The sequence below is a fragment of the Fukomys damarensis genome, unplaced genomic scaffold (genome assembly GCF_012274545.1).
Source record: "Fukomys damarensis isolate Sample0158 unplaced genomic scaffold, DMR_v1.0_HiC HiC_scaffold_19, whole genome shotgun sequence".
Taxonomy (NCBI): Eukaryota; Metazoa; Chordata; class Mammalia; order Rodentia; family Bathyergidae; genus Fukomys; species Fukomys damarensis.
Window position 1 is genome coordinate 60,565,233 of NW_022900931.1, and position 23,950 is coordinate 60,589,182.

The 23,950-nt window shown below is 46.1% G+C and overlaps 2 protein-coding genes across 7 annotated transcripts in view; one reads left to right on the forward strand and one right to left on the reverse strand.

Annotated features, from left to right (window-relative positions):
- Dmac2 (distal membrane arm assembly complex 2) overlaps positions 1-23,950 on the reverse strand; it is a 163,345-nt gene that overhangs the window by 50,099 nt on the left and 89,296 nt on the right. The window lies entirely within an intron of this gene.
- Ceacam1 (CEA cell adhesion molecule 1) lies at positions 419-17,892 on the forward strand. 5 transcript variants are annotated; one of them, XR_780105.3, is made up of 9 exons: positions 419-628; positions 1,758-2,117; positions 5,356-5,634; positions 6,143-6,397; positions 7,864-8,139; positions 14,984-15,107; positions 15,366-15,432; positions 15,919-15,971; positions 16,636-16,669. XR_780105.3 is itself a non-coding variant. In XM_010623330.3 (8 exons), the coding sequence occupies exons 1-7, from the start codon at positions 565-567 to the stop codon at positions 16,649-16,651; spliced, it is 1,374 nt and encodes a 457-aa protein (XP_010621632.1). In that variant the 5' UTR covers positions 419-564; the 3' UTR covers positions 16,652-16,667; positions 17,609-17,695. The 5 variants fall into 5 exon arrangements, 4 of the variants coding, with proteins under 4 accessions (XP_010621632.1, XP_010621631.1, XP_010621633.1 ...); XM_010623330.3 differs by lacking the exons at positions 15,366-15,432; positions 15,919-15,971 and adding an exon at positions 17,609-17,695 and having other exon boundaries at positions 16,636-16,667; XM_010623329.3 differs by lacking the exon at positions 16,636-16,669 and having other exon boundaries at positions 15,919-15,996.

The window sequence follows — 23,950 nt, forward strand, 5'->3', positions numbered from 1 at the left end:
GCTGGAGACACAGAGACACAGGCCAAGTCCCCCTCAGTAGTCACTACTCAGGCGAGACCCTCTCTGTACCCTAGAGCCATCTCTATCACCTTCCTCCGGGGAGTAGAATCTACCTTCACACACACACACACACACACACACACGAAAGACTGAGTGCCTCACTAGGTTTCTGGGTCACAAAGGGAAAGGTGCCCCGGATTGGGAACCCCGGGTCCTCCCTGCGGTGTTGACAGCCCAAGGCCAGGACAGTGCAGAGGCCGCTGAGGGGACAGCCAGTCCTTCTCTTAGGTGACAGAGTCCCCGACCGCCTGTCCTCCAAGTGTGGTCTGCGGTGGTGACAGGTAATACAGAAAAGGGGGAAGAAACACAGAAGGCGGGACTGAGGGGGGGGAGGAGCCCTAGACAGACTCCGCCCCCAGGTCACATGACTCGGGGAGTGCTCCTGCCCTGGGAGAGGCTCAGCTCAGAGGGAGAGAGGACAGCAGAGCCCACGGCCTGAGCAGCCCTGCTTGGGGAGCTGAAGATCTTCTCCACAGAGGGAGGACGGAGCAGGCAGCAGAGACCATGGAGACCCGCTCAGCCACTTCCCACAGAGGACTCCTTCCTTGGCAGGGGCTCCTGCTCGCAGGTGAGCGGGACATGGCCTGGGAGGATATAAGGGAGGATGAACACTTAGGACTGGGTCCCCTGAGGAGGACAAGACTCAGCGAGTGGACCCAGGTTTCTGTTCGGAGCACGAGGGATGAGGACACAAAAGAGGAACAGAAGGCTGAGAAACTGGAAACTCTCGGCAAATGGGAACTGATAAAGCAGAAGGAAATGGTCCACTTTTCTGTGTTACACATGAATCATCACTGGCCGCTATGTGTGTATCGGGGGACAGGGGTTCACTGTGTAGCTCAGGCTGGTCTTTCACTCACTTTGAAGCCCAGGCTGGCCTCGAACCTGAGGCAATCCTCCTACCTCAAGTCCTGAGTGCTGGGATTTGGGAGGTGCACCACCACGCCCAGCTGGCCACTAGACTTTCTTTCATTGGTACATTTTAGGTATACAATATAATGACATTCATCATTGGAAATTTGTACCTTTACATAATCTACCTTTTTTTGTTGTTGTTGGCCACTAGATATTGAAAATGGAGGATAAAAACTGTCAGGGTGACTCTCCAAAGAACACACAACCAGGGCAGTCCCACTGTCCTTACTCATCACCACCACCAGAAAGAATCTGGCAGATAAGCCCTGGACAGGCAGGGCTCCGGGAGCCTCTCTCCTTCGTCCACAGGGGTCTCAGCCTGGGCCAGGCACCAGGCTCTAACCGAGAGCAGACGGGTCCCTGTCCTCCAGGAGCTCCGTCCCAGGGGCAGGAAGGCAGATCAGCAGGGACATCTAGAAGGGGAAGGCAGGTGCTGGCAAGAGCCACAGAGGGCGGAAAGCAGGAAAGGTGGCAAAGGGAAGCCCAGGCTGTATGTGTGGGGTGCTCAGGAGGGCGTCTGCCAGGCTGCCCTGCATGTGAGCAGGACCTGAGCGCTGCCAGCAGGGAGCCACAGACACCCACGGAGGAGGGTCCCAAACAGAGGACAGGGACAGGTGCAGGGGCACTGAAGGGGTGAGGTCCTGCTGCTGACCTCACCTAGGAAGATTTACACCCGCAGAAACACGCACACGCACACACATACACGCACAGCGTACCACTACGCCTACACATCTTCTCGGGACTCAGGGCATCCCATACTGATGAATTTCTCTCTCTTCCAGCCTCACTTTTAACCTTCTGGAACCCACCCACCACTGCCCAAATGACTATTGATTCGGTGCCTAGCGATGCTGCTGAAGGGGGAGATGTTCTTCTACTTGTCCGCAATCTATCAGCCAATAGTATTGCCTATAGCTGGTTCAAAGGGGAAACTGTTACCTCCAACAATCAGATTGCAGCATATTTGGTAGCTGATGGAACAACTACACAGGGGCCTGCATACAGCCATCGAGAGACAATATACCCCAATGGATCCCTGCTGTTCCGGAACGTGATTCTAGGGGACACAGGAGTGTACACCCTACAAGTTACGCAACCTAATTTCCTGACTGAAATAGCATCTGGACAGTTCCGAGTACACCGTAAGTTACCCTCAATGACCTCGGGGTGCTGGATGGGGTGATTTCTGCTTCACACACAGAAAGGTCAGGCCCGGACTGCGCCCCACCCTGGCACATGATGTCCCCTTGCTGGGCTTTGAGCGTGTCGTGCGGGACACATACAGAGGAGGTGAAGTTCAGTAGATTGGAATCCTCTACCTGAACCCACCCGGCAGAGGGAAGGATAGGTGGACGGGGTAACTCGACCCAGGGAGGTCATCTCCGTCCAGCCCCCAAGCTCCTTCCTAGTTACATGGCCCCGAGAGCGACCCTGAGGACCTTGGTCGGGGCCTGACCTGGGGGACCCTGGGGATCCCCACACAGAAGCTCAGCCCCAGGCAGCCCCTGCTTCTGTCCCAAGCTCCTGACTCCAAGTGATCCAGGAGAGCTTGTTCCCGGGGTTAGAACTGACCCACTGTTTAGGGATGATGGAACCACGAGTGATTGGTTTTTGTGCCTCTCATAGTCCCTGGTGCTGGTCACCGGCCAGTGCACGACCCCAAGAACGACATCTGGGTCAGGGCACTGGGCAGTTCTTTCTCCTGACACTTGGCATAGATAGCACAGAGAGACAGGTGCCAACCTGGCTGACTTATGGGACTCCAGGGGAAGGTCGGTGTGCCCAAGGGGGACAGAGGCGTGCCCCACGTGTGTGTAAATCCAGGACTCTCCTCTCTACCCTGGAAATTTCTTAGATGTGAGAACCAGGGGCCAGGTATTGAGTCATGGTTGTTGTTCTTCTTGTTGGTACCGGGGATTGAACTCAGGGCCTTGCATTTGCAAGGCAGGCGCAGCACCACTGAGCTAAATCCCCGCCCTGATTCATGTTTTTTAAATCTTCAGCCTCACCAGTGAGAGAGAGTAAGCTTGGAGCAGAGAGATCAAACCTAGAATGAGTCAGGTTTTACTGCGGAATTGAGCCACCTCCTTCTGCAGAATGCGCTTGCCTCCTTTCTCAGGCAGCTGATCCACAGCCTCCCTCACTGGACTTGAGCTCCTTTGTTTCCTGAGGCATTGAGGGTCACTTTCCCTGAAGCACAAGAGAGATGGCTTTGGGAGCTCTGTCTCTCTCTCCCCACTGCCTGAAGCCAGCGCCCAATTTACAGCCGTTTCAGTGGCTTTGTGATGCACGAGGGAAGTGTGAGTAGTGAGTGATGAACAGATGACCCAGAACCCCTCCCGAGACTGGGATGTGCCTGCAGCCTCCTGGAAGGTTCTAGCCACAGTCGCTCCCTGTCCTACTTAGAGGGCAAGACCCTAGTTCTCTCTCTGTGAGCACCTGCTCTTAAGGACACCCCAGGAGCCTCCGCCATGATGACCCTGGGATGGCTGGGCTTGAGAAGGGCTTCCAGAAGTGTTTTGGTTTGGTTTTGAGGCTGCTGTGGGGCTCTGGTGTCTTGAAGTCCCTGAAACCCCACTGCTCACTGCCATGGGCATTGCTGTCCCTCTCTGTTCCTTCCCTGCCTGTCATCTTCCTCCTGGTCATTTCGGGCAGGACAGCCCTGCCTTGCATTGCTTGCTGAACCCTCTCTTCCCAGATTTATGGTGCATGGTCCTGCTTCCTCTTGCTAACACCGGGGCCAGGCCCAGCCTCCTGGACAGCAGTAAAGGCCGCAGAAATCAGTCCCAGCTGCCGGCCCTTTTCAGCTGTCCTGCGACAGTGTCCCCCATTGTGAATGAGCCTTTACTGTGTCCTGGTCCCGGGCTCTGTCCTTCCATACTGCCGGTGGATAGAATAGGCCACGGGATAAGTCTCAGCTAGAGCATCTCCTCCATCTACAGTGACTCAGCCAGGGCACCAGAAGCAGGACAGACCTGCAAGGCCCAGAGCCCCAGGCTTGTTCCACCCACTTGACCCCTGACTCCATCCCGCTCCCCACGTGGGGCTCACAGTCCTTCAGAGGTTCCCCCACCTTCCCTGAGAGAAAGCTGGCCTGACAAGCACTCTCTGAGGGGCTTACTGCTCACAGTTGGGTCCCCATGATGACACCATCGTGACAAGGTGGGTCCTCCGACATGTGAGACGCGTTAGCCTTTGACATTTCAGTTAGACCCTGTCTGATCTGCAAGAATTTAATAAAACCCTCCTCGTGATTCCTGGGGTTGAAAGAAAAGACAGGAAGAAGTTTTCATGCCTAGTTGGGCTCCTCCCCAGTTTACCTCATTCTCAGCAGCCAAGTCTATGGGAACATAGACTTCTAAATTTACTAACACGATGCATGGCATCTTGGAATTAGGTATCATCCCTCCTTTTACCTCAGACATTCCCCTCTGTCAAGTTCTGACCTCCCAGCAGGACTCACAGGGCTCCTATTCAGGGAGTGGGTGATTTCAATGACTTCAGGACCTATCTCTGATTCACATGTGACCCTGAAAGTCTTCAGAGCTTGGTCTGAGACCTTATGGCTCTCCCTAGAGAAATATTCCTGTCAGGAATTGGATTAATGACAATTTCCCACAGAGAAGAAATTTAACATCTCAAATTGCTATCCTAAACCTCACAACTGGTCCGTACAGGTCAGATTCTCAAAAGATCCACATGGTCCTCATCTTCCCCCTGCCATGGGAAGAGGGACATTAAGGGCCAAGGACAAGAAGTGACTCGGCTCTAAAGTCTGCCTGTCCCCTCACACTCTCCTAGATCATTCGTTAGACTCACGCCCGTGTGAGTCACCATCAAACACCTGAGCATAGTCAACCCACGTTATGGCCTCGGCTGGCCACTGGGCTGAAGGCCAGGTGTTGGTCCAGGTCCCCTGCAGCCAACCACCCTCAGGCCAGGCTGTGGCATCTTCTCTAGGCACAATGGAGGGTCCCACTGTGGCCCATCTCTGGGACAGCCCCACAGAACAAAGCCTCAGAGGAAACAAGCTAGGCTGAGCAGTGGAGGTCCCTGCAGCCAGAGGGACTCAGCACCCACATGGCCCAAGGCAAACCAGGTGGGGCTGGCCAGTGAGGGCCAGGAGAGGCCCTAGGGGTCTATAGGTGACCACATACCGTAGCTTAGCTCACACATGAAAAAGCCTATGTTTTTTCCAGACAAATTCCAGGTGGCCTCACGTCCTCTGAGCACTCAGTCCTCATGCAGCTGCCTGTGAGATGCTCTCCTGCCTGGTTCCTTAAGGGCCCAGGTTGGCTGAGAGGCCAACTGTGGTGGAAAATGCCTTTGCCCCGATCAGAGGCGCCACACGGGGCAATCTTCTCTCTGTTTTCTGCACAGCGGCGCTACCCAAACCCTCCATCACAATCAGCGACTCCAACCCTGTGGAAGGAAAGGACTCTGTAGTGTTAATATGTGAACCTGAGACTCAGAACACAACCTACCAGTGGTGGATAAACGGTCAGAGACTTCAAGATGGTAATAGGCTGAACCTGTCCGATGATGGCAGGAGTCTCACTTTGTTCAATGTCACAAGAAATGACACAGGACCCTATGAGTGTGAAACCTGGAATCTAGTGAGTGGCAACCGAAGTGACCCAGTGACCCTGAACATTTCCTGTGAGTAATTTCTGTTCTACCGTGGTCCCAGCTCACACCCAAGAAACAGGGCCAGAGGTGGAGGCCAGGCCACTCAGTCCCTCTCCAAGTGCAGAAAACAGACCTTCACTCCTGGATATCTGGGCTGGCCGTACCGTCCCACCCCTGCCATCAGGCTGGCCTGACCTTCAGCCAAGAATGGGGTGGGGGGGCTTCTCCCTGCAGAGAGTTAACCACCTGTGATCGAAAAACGGGGATGGTTCAGGCTCACTGAACACAGAGAGATCTGACTGGGACTTTTTTCTGTGTATGTAGTCCTGGGGGTGGAACCCAGAGCCTTGTGCATGCTGGGCAGGTGCTCTACCCCTGAGCTACACCCTCTAACCTGGGTGGGACTTTTTTAAAAAGCAAGGCCGAGACACGGCTTAGTAGGACACTCAGCCTCAGGAGGACACTCAGTAGGACATCAGCCAGGAGCTTCCCCTGCCCTCCCATGACGTCACATGTGGCTTTATTCTGTTTCCCCCAGATGGCCCGGATGCCCCCAGCATAACGCCCACAGACTCATATTTCTATCCGGGGACAAACCTCAACCTCTCCTGCCATGCAACCTCTAACCCTCCTGCACAGTATTCTTGGTTTTTCAATGGGAATCACCTGCAATCCACGCAGGAGCTCTATCTCCCCAGCATCGCTGCAAATCATAGCGGATCTTATACCTGCAGCGTCCATAACCCCACCACTGGCCTCAATAGGACCACAACCAAGAATATTACAGTCATTGGTAAGTGGCTGCTGGGACATCAGCACCAAGCTCTGGGACAGCCTTTTGGTTGTCTGGAAATAGTGGGAAAGAGGTAAATTCCTAGCCTTTGTCCACAGACACAAGCAAACCTCCGTCCTCCCCTGAGCCTTCTGCCCCATCCCTGAGAGTCCTCCCCTCGCTTCCCTGATTCCTCGCGGCAGAGCTGGACCTCTGCCTGGAATGTGGAGAGGTGGTTCTCACAGCCCCAGAAAGCCCATGGAGTGCGAGGAGATTCACAGAGTGAGGGGAGGAGAGGTGTCTGAGGTCAAGCAGCTTCCTTCTGTCACTAACTCCTCCCTTCTGTCATCTCTGTTGTCTTTTACCTCCTCCATGAGCTACAGGAACCCACAGGGCTTTGAAATACCTTTGCGCTCTTTTTCCCCAAAGAGAGGAGGAAATCCCTCTTGGGCAGGGCACCAGCAGCTCAGAGCTTCGCCTCAGTCCTGTCCCATCTTGCCCAGTGACTATCTCTGCCCTTACTCTATCTGGGGCGGGGTGGGGCGGGACAGGTGGAAAAGGCATCTGGAAGACCTGTCCTCAGTCTGCTAACTCCTGTCCCCAGTGGGCAGCTGAGCCTTCTGGTGTCTGGTGCATGGCAATGAAAAAAAGTGTACCTTGGGGTTGTGTCCTGACTGAAGTCCCAGCCGTACGAGGCTGAGGCCACAACCACAGGTGTTGCGCCATGAAGAGTCTTAAGGGTCACACACTGAGTGACACAGGGAGCTTCCCCGTGGAGTCCCGGCATGGAAGGAAGGGCAGGGCCAAAGTCATATATTTGTAGAGAGAATTATGTCAGCCTTTCATTAACACTGTGACTATTTATCTTTCCTGTTTTCTTTCACTGTGGTATTTAATCCTCAGGCCAGGAAATAAAAGTCCTTTCAAACTGAGATGTTCTTCAGGTCAGAGGGGCCTCTCACCTTTTATTGTCACAGAAAGCACTAGCAAAACATTGTGCAACAGTCAGTGGGAGAGTGTCGTGGCTTTTCCTCACCATAGCCCACCCTGCCTTCTCCAGGGTGTTCTTTTATCTTGCTTTTTAAACCTCTTTCACTTGGCCCAAGCTCACTCTGCAGAGTCAGTTTCGCCCTCACTCTTCACTTTTAGTTTTTCAAGTACATTTTTTTAAAAAGTCAATGGGAAAAAAATTCAACCTTATGGTGAGATTTCAGGACACATGGGCTGACAACAGGTTCCCGATGTGAATCCTTTAGAGAGCGCCAGGGAACTTTAAGGGCCTCCCTGTGTGAACTGAGTTCAGAGGAAAATATAGGCCTCTCCTTACTGTCTCCTGAACCAAGACGTGCAGCCTCTATTGAGGGTCAGGGCTGCGCTCTGAGCCACCTTACAGAGCTCACTGCGGCCTAGAGTCTGCTGAATGTCTGAGGGATGAAGGCAGCCAGGCCCCAGGCCCGCTCTCAGTCATTTCCCTCCTCTGTCCACAGAGCCGGTGTCTCCACCCTCCATCCAAGCCACCAACACCACAGTGGCAGAAGAGGACTCTGTGGTCCTGACCTGCCTCACAGGTGACACCGGAGTCTCCATCCGGTGGGTCCGCGATGACCAGCCTCTGCGGCTCACAGACAGGATGACGCTGTCCCCGAACAGCAGCGTCCTCACCATAGACCCGGTCAGGAGGGAAGATGCTGGGGAATATCAGTGTGAGGTCTTCAACCCTGTCAGTTCCAGAAGAAGCAGCATTATCAGGCTGGAGGTGAAATGTGAGTGACTTTTCCATGCTGGGAAGGATTTCTTTACCAAGAGTATGCAAAATGGACAGGGAATATATATCAATGGATATACCAGTCAGTAAACACTTGCAAAGTATCAAGAGCTTAGGGTCTGAATCAAATATATAGTCAACCCTCAATATCCACAGGGAGCTGGTGTAGGAGCCCCACAGATGCCGCTATCTGTGGATACTGTAATGCCTTGTATAAAATGGTGTAGCATTCACATACGACTGTGCAAATTCTCCTCCTTACGTTTGTTTGTTTGTTTGTTTGTTTACAATACTGGGCATTACGCCAAGGGCCTTCATACTGAGCTACATCCCTACCCCTTTTTTTATTTAAATTTTGAGACAGAGTCTCATTACTTTACAAAGTTGCCAGTGCTGGGCTCCAACTTGTGATTCTCCTGCCTCAGCCTCCCAGAGTGCTGGGACAACAGACATAATTCACCATGTTCAGCTCTCCCATATACTTTAAATCATCTCTAAATTACTTTGAAAATACAATATAAATAATTATTGGGTGGGGGATTTAACTCAGTGGTGCCGTGCCTGCCTGGCAAGTGCAAGGTCCTGAGTTCACTTCCTGGTACCAGAAACAAAAAAAACAGAAAGCATTCTTGTGCTGTATTATTTAAGAAATAACGACAAGGAAAATGTCTGTACATTTTCCATGTGGACCCAATTTTTTTCTGAATAGTTTCAAACTTTAGTTGGTTAAACCCATGTATGGCAGAAAGCCAACTGTACTGAGTTTTTTTTATCTTGAATCTGGCATTTACTGTGCGACCTTGGGTAAGATTATTTTTTGGTCTCTTTTTCTGTTGTTTCTTTGCCGTGTGGTAAAATATACATAACATTTATTATTTTAGCCATTTTGAAGTCCACAGTTCAGTGACACTGAGTATATTCGTATTGTTATGTAATATCACCACTACCCATTTCCAGAGCTTTTTCATCTTACTACACTAAAACTTTACATCCATTAAACAGTAACTCCCCGGTAACCACCATTATTTGTGTGTGTTGGTATTTGTCTTCTACACTTTTCACAGTAGGGACATTATACAATATTTGTTCTTTTGTATCTGGTTTAATTCACTTGGCATAACGTCGTCAAGGTTTATTCATTTTGTAATATATGCCAGAATTTTGTTCCTTTACTTTTATTTTTTTAAGACAGTGACAGTCTATGGTATGGATGCACCTCTTTTATGGGTGAACCTGATTTTGCTTATTTATCCATCTATCAGTGGACCTCTAGGTTGTTTCCATGTTTGTTCTATTATTTGTAATGCGGCTACAAAGTGAATATGCCCATCCCTGTTCAAATTCCTGATTTCAGTTCTTTTAGGTGTGTACCCAGTTGTAGAATTACCAAATGATAAATTACTTGTTTAGTTTTTTGAGGAACTACTATCCTGTGTTTCACAGTGGCTGCCTGATTTTACATTCGCACTTAACCAGGCACACAAGTTCTGATTTCTCCACATCCTCAGAAAGACTTTTTATTATAGCTATTCTAATGGGTATGAAGTGGCTTTGATTTGCATTTCCCTAATGACTAGTGCTAGTGCATATCTTTTCATATGCTTACTGGCCATTTTTATATCTTCTCTGAAGAAATGGCTATTCAAGTCCTTTGCTATTTTTTTTGGTACCGGGAATCCAACTCTGGTCCTTGCATTTCCAAGGCAGGCAGAGGAACTACTGAGCCTAATCTCTGGCCCCCAATTTGCTTATTTTTAATGGATTGTTTGGGGTGCTTTTTTGTTGTTGAATTGCAGTATTGTTTTGCTGTTTTGTTTTTGGAGACAGGGTCTCACTACATAGTCCAGGCTGGCCTTGAACTCACTGGGATCCTCTGCCTCAGCCTCCCAAGTGCTAGGATTATAGATAGGCATGTGCTACCAAGCTCAACTGTAGTATTGTTTTTATATGTTCTGGACACTCACAGCTTGTCAGATATATTACTGGCAAATATTTTCTCCCATTTGGGAAGTGGTAATTTTACTTTCTTGATAATGTCCTTTATTATTATTATCATTAATTTTTAACTGACATAACTATACATTTATGTGATGTTGTTTACAATGTGATTTTTAACATTTATATATGGTGTAAAGTGATTGAATCAAGATAATTAATTTATCCATTATCTCTCTTACCCATCATTTCTATGGTAAGATATTTGAATATGCTGTCTTAGTACTTTGAAATATTACATTGTCATTGACTGTGGTCAACCTGCTGTGCAGTAGATCTCAAAACATATTCCTCTTGTCCATCTGAAACTTTGAACCTTTTGGCCAACTTCCCATTCCCTTCCTCCCCTATTTCCCGGTCTCCAGAACCCCTCATTCTGCTCTTTATTTCTATGAGTTCAATTCTTTTAGATTCCACATATGGGTGAGATCATGCAGCATTTCTCCTCCTGTGCCCAGCTCATTTCATTTCCCATAATAGTCTTCAGGTCTATCCACATGGTCAGAATCACAGAATATCCTTTTTTAAAGGATGAACAGTATTCCTTTTGCTTACATATGCCACATTTTCTTCGTCCCTTCACTATTGATGGAAGCTTAGTTTCAATATCATTGGGATAATGCTGCAGTTAACATAGGAGTTTGGTTATCTCTCCAAAAAATTATGTCAGATCCTTTGTACATATATCTGTCTTTCTTTTTGGTACCGGGGATTGAACTCGGGACCTTGCGCTTGTGAGGCAGGCAGCAGAACCACTGAGCTGAATCCCTGGCCCTGTACATATATCTAGAAGAGGAATTTCTGGATCACCGGTTGCTAATGTCCTTTCGTGCACAGAAGCTTTTCATTTTCATGAGGCTCAATATATTTTTGCGTAGTGTTGTTGCCTATGGTTTTGGTATCAGAGCCAAGAAATCACTGCCAAATCCAACATCATAAAGGTTTTCCCTGTGCTTTCTTCTAAGGATTTTAGCTGTTACGTTTAGGTATTCAATCCATTGGGAATTAATTTTTATATGTAATGTTAGGTAAAGGTTCACCGTCTTCCTTCTGCATGGATATACAGTTTTCTCAACATCTTGGTTGAAAAGACTATCTTTTCTGCATTGAACACTATTAGCACCCTTATCAAACCTCATCTGGCCACAGGGATGCAGTGGGATAGAAAGAATAGCTTCTACTATTCTATAGCACAGCAGGATAACTACGTCTGACTGCGCTTGATTCTGCATTTCAAAATTGGTAACAAAGACAATTTTGAATGTTCCCAACACTAAGAGCATCTGAGGTGAGGGATTTGCCATTTGCCCTGATCTGATTGTCACATATTAAATACATATATTAAAGTGCCACATCGTACCCATGCATATATGTTCATATTGTGTGGCAATTGAATTTTTAAAATATTTTAAAATCATTTGGCCATACAGGTGAGCATTCATTTATGAGCTTTTTATTCTGTTTCATTGACTGTATACCTTTTTTTATGCCAGTCACACACTGTTTTGATTCCTGTAGCTTTGTACTATAATTTTAAATCAGGAAGTGTGAATCCCCCAATTTAATTTTCATTTTCAAAGTTAATTTGAGTATTTGGAGGTCTCTCAAGATTATATATGAGTGTTAGGATAAATTTTTCTATTTCTGCAAAAAGTGTCCCTGGATTTTTTTTGTTTTATTATTAGAAGATGAAACCAGGGTTTTCACACCAAACTACATCCCAGCCACCCCCTCTTCTACCCCCTTTCTTTGGTCAGGGTCTCACTAAATTGTTGAGTTGGGCTCGAACTTGTGATCATCCTGCCTTAGCCTCCCAGAGTTCTGGGTTAATAGGCATACGCCATAAAAACCAGCTAAAAAATGTCGCTGGGAGCCGGGCATGGTGGCGCATGCCTGCCATCCCAGCACTCGGGAGGCTGAGGCAGGAGGATTGTTGTGAGTTTGAGACCAGCCTGGGCTACACAGTGAGTTCCCGGTCAGTCTCAACTACATAGTGAGACCCTGTCTCAAAAAACAAAAAACAAACAAACAAAAAAAGTCACTGGGACTTTGATAGGACTTGCACTGAATCTGTACCTCATTCAGGGTAGTATTGTCATCTTAACAACACTATGTCTTCCAATACATAAATGTGGGCCAGGTGTGGTAGCACACACGTTCACTTCTGAGGCTGAGGCAGGAGGAGGCCAACCTGAACTATATATATAGCAAGACCCTATCTCAAACAAACAAACAAACAAACAAAATCAAATAACTTTCCATTTGTGTCCTTTTAAATAATTTCTTTCAGCAATGTTTTGTAATTTTGTTGGCTACGAATCTTTCATCCTCTTGTTGAAACTGCTTGCAGTCCTGAGGGTTGAACCTCTCTGGACTGAGCTAGATCTCCAGCATTTTTGTTGTTGTTGTTGTTGGGTGGTTTTTTTGTCTTGTTTTGTTTTTGTTTTGACATAAAATTAGTGAGTTGCTGAGTTGTCCAGGCTAGACTTAAATTTATGATCCTGCTGCCTCAGACTTCCAGAGTGCTAGGTCTATAGGCGTACACTATCACAGCCAACTTGAAATTTACTTCGAAGTATTTTATCCTTTTCAATGCTCTTATACATGGAATTTTTTTTTAATTTTCTTTTATATTGTTCATCGTTAGTATATAGAAATACAGCTGATTTTTGCCTTTGATTTTGTTATTAGTCTATAAATGCTGAATTTGCTTATTAAGAGTTTTTTGTGGGATCTGCAGGATTTTCTACGTAGAAGTCCTTGTCATTTGGAAATGGAGACAAATTTACTTCTTTTTAATTTGAATACCTTTTATTTATTTTTCTTGCCTTGCTCGGGCTAGGATGTCTCATACTATATTGAATATTTCTTAGAGAAAAATCTTTTAATTTTTCATCATTGAGTCTGACATTAGCTGTGGATTTTTCATATATGTTGTTTTAGTTTTTCTTCTACTCCCAGTTTCACAGTCTAACAAATGAGTTAGGGATATAGAAAAACAATGAACAAGATTGAAAGGTAGTGGAAGGAGGGAAACAAAGCTTAGGGTGATTAGTAGGTTTGTTTTGTTTTGAACCCAAAGGGTGCTACATTCCCAATCTTTTTAATTTTTAAATTTTTAGACAAGGTCTTGCTAAGTTGCCAACATGGGCCTTGAACTTGCAATCTTCCTGCCTCAGCCTCCCTAGTAGCTGAGATTATATGTGTGTGTTATAGCAACTAGCCTAAACTTTTTGTTTTTTAAGGAAAGAAATTAATTTTTATCAAATGCTTTTACTGATTCAGATCTATTCATATTTTTTATTTCTTAATGGTTTTTTGTATTTGTAGGAGTTTATCCAGTCCATCTAGGTTAATCAATTGTTGACATAAATTTATCGCAGTACTCTTAAAATCCTTGTTATTCTAAAGAACTGATGATAATAACGTCTATTTCACTTTTTTTTTTTTTTTTTTTTTTTTTTTTTTTGGTACCGGGGATTGAACTTGGGTCCTTGCTCTTGCAAGGCAGGCCACCGAACCGCTGAGCTAAATCTGCGGCTCACTTTTAATGTTAGTAATTTGAATCTTCTTTTTTTTAAATCTAATTAAAAGCTGTCAGTTTTGTTAATCTGTTTTGAAGAACCAACTTCTAGTTTCATTGATTTTTCTCTGCTGTTTTTCTAGTCTCTGTTTGATTTATCTTCACCCTAAGCTTTATTTCCCTCCTTCCACTAGCTTTCAACGTTGTTCCTTCTTTTTCTATATCCCTAACTCATTTGTTAGACTGTGAAATTGAGATCTTTTTAAAATGTGAGCATTTACAGTTATGAGTACTTTGCCTATGATTCTTAATTTCTTTGAGCCTCATTTAACTCAACTGAAAATTGTCATTTAAGAGTTGGTAATAACCAGGCCGGGGATTTAGCTCAGTGGTTCCACTGCCTGCCTTGCAAGCACAAGGACCCAAGTTCGAGCCCCAGTACTAAAAAAAAAAAAAGAGAGAGAGAGTTGGTAATAACCAACCCTTCAGGAAAATGTCACAGGCAGAGAAAATGTTGCATAAATCTTACCTGCTATTACTCCTATTATTGTTATTATTATTGCTACTACTATTATGATTAGCCTTGAAGTCAGGCAGCTAGATCTGCCTCTTAGTAGTCATATGAAGTTAAGCTTTTTCAGCACTCTTAAGCCTCAGTTTGTCACCCATAAAGTGGAAATAATGTCTACCTGACAGAGGGAGCCTGGGAGAGACCTCAGACCACAGTGCAGATCTGATCTGTGTTCAGGAGAGAGAAAAGGAAGATTTAGACTCAGTGCAGTTAGGGCTGAGAGAGTTTGCACAAGACTGATGGAGGGTTCTTGAACCAGAATGTCCAAGCTGAGGAAAACTGTGTCCTGCAAAATCGGGCTTGTTTTTTAACCCTGTGGGGCTCATGATGTCTGTACAAAGGAGGCTATAAATTCTGAGTGCGCTAACCCAAGCCTGCTATCAAGTAAGTCCTCGCCACAGAGCGCTCATAGGCACATTCATGGCCGCCACCATGGGGATCCTGTGAGAAAAGATGCAACCACAAAACGATAGGAAGTTACAACGTACAAAAATAACAATCAGCCTTTCTCACATTTCCGAAGCCTTCAGACGACTGCAGAAAGGCCAGAATGGAAGGGAGGGAAGATAGATTAGCAGTGAATAGGAAAAAAAAATTACAAGGTCTGCCAGTCACCTCACAGTGACCTTTCCATGGAAAATATCTTTGTTGAAGGAATGGAGAGAGACTACTTCATGTTAGAATTGTGTCTCAGAGCACCCCGCTGTAAAGTGGTTTCACCTTCATCTCTTTTCTCTTTTCTTTCCATTCCAGATCCAGTAAGAGAAGATTCTGACCTCTCAGGTGGGGCCATTGCCGGCATTGTGGTTGCAGTTGTGGCCGGGGTGGCTCTGATAGGTGCCCTGGCGTATTTCCTGTTTTTCAGGAAGATCGGCCGGTATGGTGGCCTTTCCATTTCCTCCATTTCCTCCAAGGCTATCTGCCGTGCTTGGGAGAGGGAAAGGACCTTTATAGCTGTGTCTCTGGGCTGGATATCCTCTTTTCTTTCCTAAACTCCTGCTTCTCAGCACTAATTCCGGTGGGTCTTCACGCTCTGTCCTCACGCTTCTGTATCCCGCTGTCTCTTGGGCATGGTTATTCCTATCCCCGTAAAGCTTAAGGGAACAGCTCCAGTTATGCTCCTCTATCCCCCCAGTCAGGAAGCCAAGGTCCAAGAATGAAAATGAGGTCCAAAGAGGAAATGAAAGGAGAAGCAGAGGAAAGTAAGTCACCTGCTCTATTGGCCACAGTGGCAGGAGGAGGGAGGGACAAGACAGAATGTAAGAGAAATCAGAAACAACCAAAATCCCCTTGGAAATTAAATAAAATAAAGGGGGGGACAGATCTACCTATGCAAAACAAAATATGAGAGGCACTAAGGTAAAGTAGGAACAGAAGAGTCAATAAAGACTAAATCTACACAGCTGGGGATGTAGCTCAGTGGTAGTGTTTACCCTGGGTTTGACCTCAGCACCGGGAGAAGAGGAGATGTTAATGTCGACATCTAGCAAACGAGAAAGAAGTCAACAGTAACAGGGATTGTGGCCAGTTTGAAGAATGAGGCCCTAAGAGAAAAGACAATGCCAACCGTAAAATGAGTGTACATCCAGGAGTGCCAAGGAATTATCTGCTGACACTGTCCTTCCTAATTCAGGGATCAAAGGTCCTGTGCTTGGGAATAGCAGTCACAGTGTCTGATATTTATTTAGGGCAAGCGACCAGCATGATCTCACAGAGCACAAACCCTCAGTCTCCAGCCACAGTAAGTAAAGCCACTCACCCAGTCAGAACGGGTATGTCCCACCGTGTGCCCTACCCTGACAGAGAACCCCAGATTCACCAACTACTCCCTCCCCTCTGAATTTTTTACGAGGGGATCTCCACTTCCCAGCCCTAAGTTGATGCAGGTCCTCAAACCCTTCCTAGCCACAAGGGTGCCCTGAGACACAGACTGGAAAGAGGCTCCCTGCACCTAAGCTAGGCAGGTGCCAAGAGTCATTTCTTCATCCTTACTCCTTCCCTCCTTCCTCTATTACGGACGTGGGCATTCTCCCTCGGTGAGAGTTTCCTTGCCTCATGGGTGCGCTGGGTGCTATGGGCCCTCACTGCCCCTCCTTGCCATTGGAGCATGTTGCTAAGAAACACATCTGGGGGAAGGAAAAAAAAAAGATCAAGCCCTTGTGAACTGGTAGAAATCTTCAGAGGTGAACTGAGGCCTCTCGTGGCTCTATCCCCGCCCGTCCTCTGGTTCTAGTGCACTGAGTCTGGACCACAGACTCTGGGGGAAGCAAATTCCTTAAGTGATCATGGGCTTGCTCTCCCAGACTCCCCAAAATCACCCCTTGCTTCATCCTTCAGCCAAATCATCAGGCCTTAAATCCACTTTGCATTTTCATGGAGTGGTAACTCTTCTTTTGCTTCCCCAGGTCTGGGCCCCTCTGACAACTCTCCTAACAAGGTAAGCACAACCAGTTTCACTGGCTTGTTTTCCCACGGAAATGTTCCTGGAGAGAATGGATCCTTCTTGAAGACCCAAATGTGAGATCAAATGTGGGTCTAAGTTCTTCAAGGCAGCCACAAAAAAGTATCAATTTATCACTTCCATGAGTCTACCTCATCGCCAGAATGTGTACTTTGGAATTACCTGCAGCCTCTGTGTAAACCTGGCTGTGACTACTAATAGCTCTATGATCCTTTAACTCATAATATAAGCTCTTTGATCTTCAGTTTTGTTCAAGAGGAAGTGAAGGTGATCACATGAGTTAACATGTAAAGCACCCAGTACAATACCCAAAACAAAGAACTCACTACATCTTCCTCCTTTATCGACCTTCACTCTGACCCGCTCTTACTGTTAAAGGATAATTTCTACTCTAATGGATCCGGGGTCCTTGTTCCTTTATTTTTATAGAATTTTTTTCATCTTAACGTTTCAGTGGAGTACACATATATACTAAAAGTCGCGTGTATCATCAGTATACTTTTACAGTGTGTGAACTTTCACAAGCTGAACACACCCCTGAAAACAGCACCTCAGTCAAGACACTGCATGTCTGTCCCCACCAAAAAAACCTTTCCAGTCACTTCCCTACAAGTCACAGTTACTGTCCTAACAGCACATCCTTATATGCACCGGTCTTCTTTGAACGTTGTTTTGTGGATATGTTTGTGATTGGTTCATTCGCGTTGCTGTGTTATTATATTCCATCATATCACACCATCACCATAATCTGTCTCTTGTAAGGATCGCTCATCAACATGTTAGCAAGCAGAGGAGAAGCCCTTTCCAAAGCTAAAAGTTTCAAAGAGGTAACAGCATAGTGGCGGTGAGTCATACCAGCCACAGTGAAGCTCTGGCTTGTGTCCGTAATTTAATGGATGGATACTTGTACTTCACAGGTGGATGAAATTGCATATTCTTCCCTGAACTTCAGTGCTCTGCAACCAAAGCCATTAACTTCCGACTCCCCATCCCCCACAATCACAGAAACAGTTTATTCCGAGGTAAAAAAGAAGTAATGGGACCTGTCCTGCCACGGAGCTGCTGATGGACTCCACATCTCTCACCGCATCCCTAGGCGACTTCTTTACACTCAGAAGAAAAGGAAAAAAGTCCCTCTGCCCTCTGTCCTCCCTAATATAGCGCCTCCCTCCAGTGTCAATAAATGAAAAGGTACATCTGGGAGTCTGTAGGAAACCCAACCTTCCTTGTCACTGAAAGTTGGCAAAGGCATTCTTGGGAGAGAGTTGCCAGAACCTCCCTGCCACTCCCATTTTCCCAGCCTAGATTTGTTTTAAAGTTATTTATTCAGAGCATACTCATTTCTTCCTATCCCAGTCCTGTCCTATCAGAGTGTAGCTTGAATTTGCTACAACCTTGAGGGTTATTTCCTTTTCCACTTAAGTGCATATGCCAGGAGAGAGAGAGAGAGAGAGAGAGAGAGAGAGAGAGAGAGAGATCAATAATGTCTTCTACTTTCTCTCCAAACCCTGATGTGAAACCCACCATATCCAGGAAAAGCAAATATGTAAATATGCACTGGGGGTTGCTGTACTTTTGTCCACTGTCGGATCAGGGTCTAAACATCTTGCTGCTTAGCTGGAGTACCGCCTAAGCCCTCCGGCCAGCCTGTCTCCAGAGAATCTACCAGAAACAACTAGGGGAGCGATTTGCCAAGGTCCACAGGTGATTCCCAATGGGAGATGTAACAGTGCACGTACATGGTTAGTGCCTGCGTGGGCTTTATTCAAGGAAGTGCCTGGAAAAAGAGACTACAGCTTCATGGGAGAACTCAACGTTGAATAGATGCAATCTGCTGGGAGCTTGGGAAAAGAGTTATTCTTCATCGGTCATTTAAAATTGTTAAAGAACGCAGGACTGGAGGCACATGGTTTCTCCCCTTTGCTGAGACATTCCACCATTTTCATTTTTGTAACTGCTCACTTCTGTGAAAAGGGTTAATTTTACTTCGCTACGTAAGTTGGCCTGACTGCTTTGATATAAGAGGCCACTGGTACCGGGGATCAAACTTGGGTCCTTGCGCTTGTGAGGCAGGCGGTGGAACTACTGAGCTAAATCCCCGGATCTCTCAAGGCTTTTTTTTTGTCAAAAGCTTCACATAAAAAAATAAGAGACTTTCCTCATTCGTTTAAAAAGTGGGCCAGGCTCAGTTTCTAGCTGTATCAGACCAGTCACCAGGTGCCCTTCGGTTCCATATTTCTGCCTATGCACGCCTCCCAGTACGGGGGATCAAACCCAGGACTTTGCTGAGCTAAATCCCCGGATCTCTCAAGGCTTTTTTTTTTTTTTTTGTCAAAAGCTTCACATAAAAAAATAAGAGACTTTCCTCATTCGTTTAAGAAGTGGGCCAGGCTCAGTTTCTAGCTGTATCAGACCAGTCATCAGCTGCCCTTCTGTTCCATATTTCTGCCTATGCACGCCTCCCAGTACAGGGGATCAAACCCAGGACTTCGTTCTTGTGAGGCAGGTGTGTGGCACCCCTGAGCTAAATCCCCAGCCCTGCGTGTATATTTTTTACCTGTCTTCCCTGGTGTCTCAGGAAACCTTGGCCTCTGCGAGGGTGTGCTTGATCTTTGCAAAGTGGCAGCACCCTAAAGGAAGCAAAAGACTCCTGCTGATGTCTCTGTTTACAACCTTAGAACTTGCACTGGTGCTGTCATTGCCCCTTAGGAATACGGGCAGCAAAAGGGGGTGAGGACATGAGGATTACCCCACCCCGGGTTTTCAGATCAGCCTCTGAAACTTCCCTTTTCTCCCATGGGGGTCTATGAGTGCTGATGTGACTTAGAATAAAAAATGACAAGAGAAAGAAAGGCAAGTGTACTTCTCACACAGCCTTTTGCTACACGGGTGAAGTGTCTTTGGGGCTGTAAAGAGAAAGATTTTATTTGATATTCACTGATTGATCGCATGCTATGCCTAACAAGCCTCCTCTAAGAGAATTCACTGGGAGTTCTCCTACTCAGGTACCTCTTCCAGGGATCTCCAGCCCTGACACAGACTGTATGTATTTTCCCTCATCCATGCTACGCTGGGTTATTTAATTTTTCCTGGCTAAAGCCACTTCTGATTATTTGTAAAATTTGCTCTATATTTATAATAAAAATTATATATCAGATATCAATCTGCTGATTCACGTTAATACTGCTTTAGATGGTATCTTCCTTACAGGTGAAAGAATAAAAATTGCTCCACAGGAAGTCAAAGTAAGCCTATTTTGAAATCTCCTGGTATTGATCTAGAGATCAGAACATTAGCTAAACTCCTTCACACATCTGCTAACAAAGTGAGTACATCTGGGAGCAAGAAGCTGGGCACCAGCGTCCTGGAAGAGACTACTTATCTCCCTGTGGGAGAGAAGGTGATTTCAGGAGCGAAGACTTCTGGGGCGGGGATTTAGCTTAGTGGTGCTGTGTCTGCCTTGCTAAGTGCAAGGTCGTGAGTTTGATCCCCACTACTGAAAAAAAAAAAAAGAGTAAAAGATTTCCTTGCCTCTTCGTTAGGGGCAAAACACTTCCCTTACAGGTGATTCCAGCATGCTTAGTGGTGCTGTGTCTGCCTTGCTAAGTGCAAGGTCGTGAGTTTGATCCCCACTACTGAAACAAAAAAGAGTAAAAGATTTCCTTGCCTCTTCGTTAGGGGCAAAACACTTCCCATACATGTGATTCCAGCGTACTGAAAAAAAAAAAAAGAGTAAAAGATTTCCTTGCCTCTTCGTTAGGGGCAAAACACTTCCCTTACAGGTGATTCCAGCAAAGCAGCGGTAGCTCTACTACTGTCCCTCACAAGCATCTCCGCAGATTGTCACAGAATCTCTAGCACCGTGCACGTCTTCCTTGTTACCAGTTCCTTTTTCTGCCTTCTTAATGAACCTGAATAACTTCCATTTATTAATTCCACTAATTATTAACCTATTACCTCATTTTCTTCTCTTGCAAGCAACTGAAATGTAGGTTCCATCTCTTCCTTATCTCCTTTTTCTCCACTGGAAGTAGCACAAAATAGGTCTTCATCTCTTGGCCAAATCCAGAGGTATTTTCATGCTTTTCCATCATCTCAGCCCACAGGTAACTTTTCTCTCTGGGGCATTCTCCCTGCGTGCTAAGTATTCCTCCCTTACACCAGAGCTAGTCCCCAGGCCCTCCCTGTTTCCCTCCACCCTACCCTCTCCTCAGTTTCAAAGACCTCTCTCCAGTTGGCTACTTCATCTGCATTTTATCTCCTCCTACTTCCCAGAACCCCTGGTCCCACATCCAAATATAGTCTAAACTACTCCTTCTTTAAATCAGCTTCCCCCTCAGCGCACTCATTTCTCTGGGTGACTCCCCCAAAGTGTCCCAGCCCCTGCTCTGTTGTTCCCAGATTCAACACAGTCTTTCATCAGACCCTGTTGATTCTACCATCTCTCTTATGCTGTACTCTCCATTCCCACAAACCTAACTACACCAGACCTTCAATAACTGCGCGAAATACTTGGCTTCTTTTGCCAGTGTCTGTACAGAAATCGTCTCTGCACACTGCTGCCTCAATACCTACCTAAAAACTAGCTCACTCTCCTACAAAAGAATCGACTGGGGCCTCTGAGTTCAAGTTTCTTCTTTTCACTCTTCTTTCCTACTTCCTTCACTAGCACTCTAGTGTAATTTCTCCATTTTAGTTAGCTCCGTCTCCTACAAATCCCTACCACGCCTAACAATTCATACTGTTATAGATTGATCAAAAATGGTGGTGGCAAACCTATATATAGCACACATGTTGTTTTTCTTTAAGACAAAAGATATTAATGGTTCCACTGCCTGCCTTGCAAGAGCAAGGTCACGGGTTCAATCCCCGGTATCAGACAAACAAAGATGTTAATATACGAGTTTTTTCCAAACTAAAACATCATCCATTGAGCTCATTGTCCTCCTCACAGCTGGGGACCACTCTCAGCAACTAGAGAACACTGCAAGGTCCTGGTCCTGTGGCCCCTTCCGTTTCAGGGATGGAGAGCCTCTCTTTCATACTTCTAATGTCTCTGATTTCCTCTTCTGAGACCAGTCAGAGAAAACACTCTTTTAAAAGGCTAATGTGACTATATTAGATGTGAGGAACCAGCCATGATATGTATAGAGTGTTGGGGGCCAAAGTACAGGTCTCACAGTCAAGAGGCGGACAGTGACTCACTTCAGGAATAGGGAATAGGGAAATTTTTTCAGAAGGCTCCAGGCTTCCTGGCTGTGTGGGACATAATCCCGCAGCCCCGGGGCTCCTGAGGCAAGATAACATCTGCTGAGGACTGCACAAAGAAAGCAAGTACCAGATATGGGGAAAGGATTTTTTTTTTTTTGATACCAGGAATCGAACTCGGGACCTTGCATTTACAAGGCAGGCGGTGGAACAGGAAAGGATCTTAACTTGTTAGGGTTGTGATGTTAAATTTGTTCCCCATTCTACTACCTCCATTCTTACTGCAGCTCTTACTACAGTCCCAGGAAACATATACTACCCTTCCCCCTGCACTTCTCACTGGCTGATAAAAGTGGGCTAAACTGCAGAGGTCTTTTGTTTTTTGCCCAATCGGAGGCACTGATATCCTGGTCCCCCTATACCCACAAAGTTGTGCTTTTCTTCATCCCTCGCCATACACCCACCCCTGAGCAGGAAACTAAGGGTCTGATCTGCCCTCGGTAACTAGATAATCTCCATCTTGATTAGTTCAAATCAACTGATTCATAGCCTTAATTTTATCTTCAAAAGTCCTGATTGCTACACAAGGTAACGTAACGATGGAGGTGAGCTGATATCAGTCTCAGTTCCAGGGGTTAGAAGCTCTCTTAGAACTCAGGGTGCCACAGCACCACAAGAAGCTGTTCCTACTCTCAAACTAAATGTCCATCCAATGTAACGTGACAGAAGAGGCTACTGTCACTCTCTTCTAGCTGACGTAACAAAGTACGGCAAACTGTGACTTAGACAAGTTTGCAGTGCCGAGGATCGAACCTAGGGTCTTTCTTGCACTTGTTAGACAAGGACTCTACCACTGAGCTACACCCTCAGCCCCATGGAAATGTACTTCTTAGAGTTTTGCAAGTCCAAGATCAAGGTGTCAGTAAATTTGGTTTCTTTTTCTTTCTTTCTTTCTCATCAAAATTTAGCAAGTTTTTGTTGTTGCTGTTGTTTTGTTTTTGTTTTTGTATCGGGATTGAACTTGGGACATTGCGCTTGCAAGGCAGGCAGAACTGCTGAACTAAATCCCCGTCCCTAAAATTTAAATTAGATTTATTTTATCTGATACATAAAAGTTGTACACATTAATAGGGTACCATGTGATGCTTTCATACATACATTGTGTAATGTTTAAATATATATGCATTTTTCTCAAACTTTTTTTTTTTTCAGTGCTAAGGATTGAATCCAGGGCCTTTATGTTGAGCTACCTCCTCAGCTCTTTTTTTCTTCTTCTTCTTGAGACAGGGTCTCGCTATGTAGTTCAGGCCAGCTCTGAACTCACTGTGGAGCCCAGGCTGGCCTTGAACTCAAGACAATCCTCCTGCCTCAGCCTCCCAAGTGCTGGAATCATAGGTGTGCACCACCACACACAGCCCTCTTTTTTATTTTCCATTTTGAGACAGGACCTTGCTCAATTGCACAGTCACTTTTCAATCTGGATTTCTCCTGGCAATCCCAGAGAGCTGGGGTTGTACACACGCGCCACCATCCCTGGATAAACATGTATTATTTCTTTATGGTGAAAACATTCAAAGTTCTTTCTCTATCTCAGGAATCCTCAGCAGTTTTGGCACCAGAGACCAATTTCATAGAAGGCAATTTTTCTAGGGACAGAGAAAGGTGGGTTGTGTAACCTAGAGCCTTTAAATATGCACAGTTCACATTAGGGTCCCAGCTCCTGTGAGACTCAAATGCCACCATGCTCTGACAGGAGGCAGAGCTCAACAGTGACTCAGTGATGGGAACCAGCTGTAAATGCAGGTGAAGTTTAGCTCACTCCCCCGCTGCTCACCTCCTGCTGTGCAGTCCAATTCCTAACAGGCCATGCATGGGTTGATTCTGGTCTGTGGACCCCGCACCTGAGTCCCACCCTGCAGCTGTTGGAGATGTACAGAAACTTATCATGATCTACAATCACCCTACTGTGTATTAGCACACTAGAACTCCTTCCTAGATTTGGTTTTTTGTTTGACTCCTTTCTCTCTGTTTCTCTCTCTCTCTGGTACTGG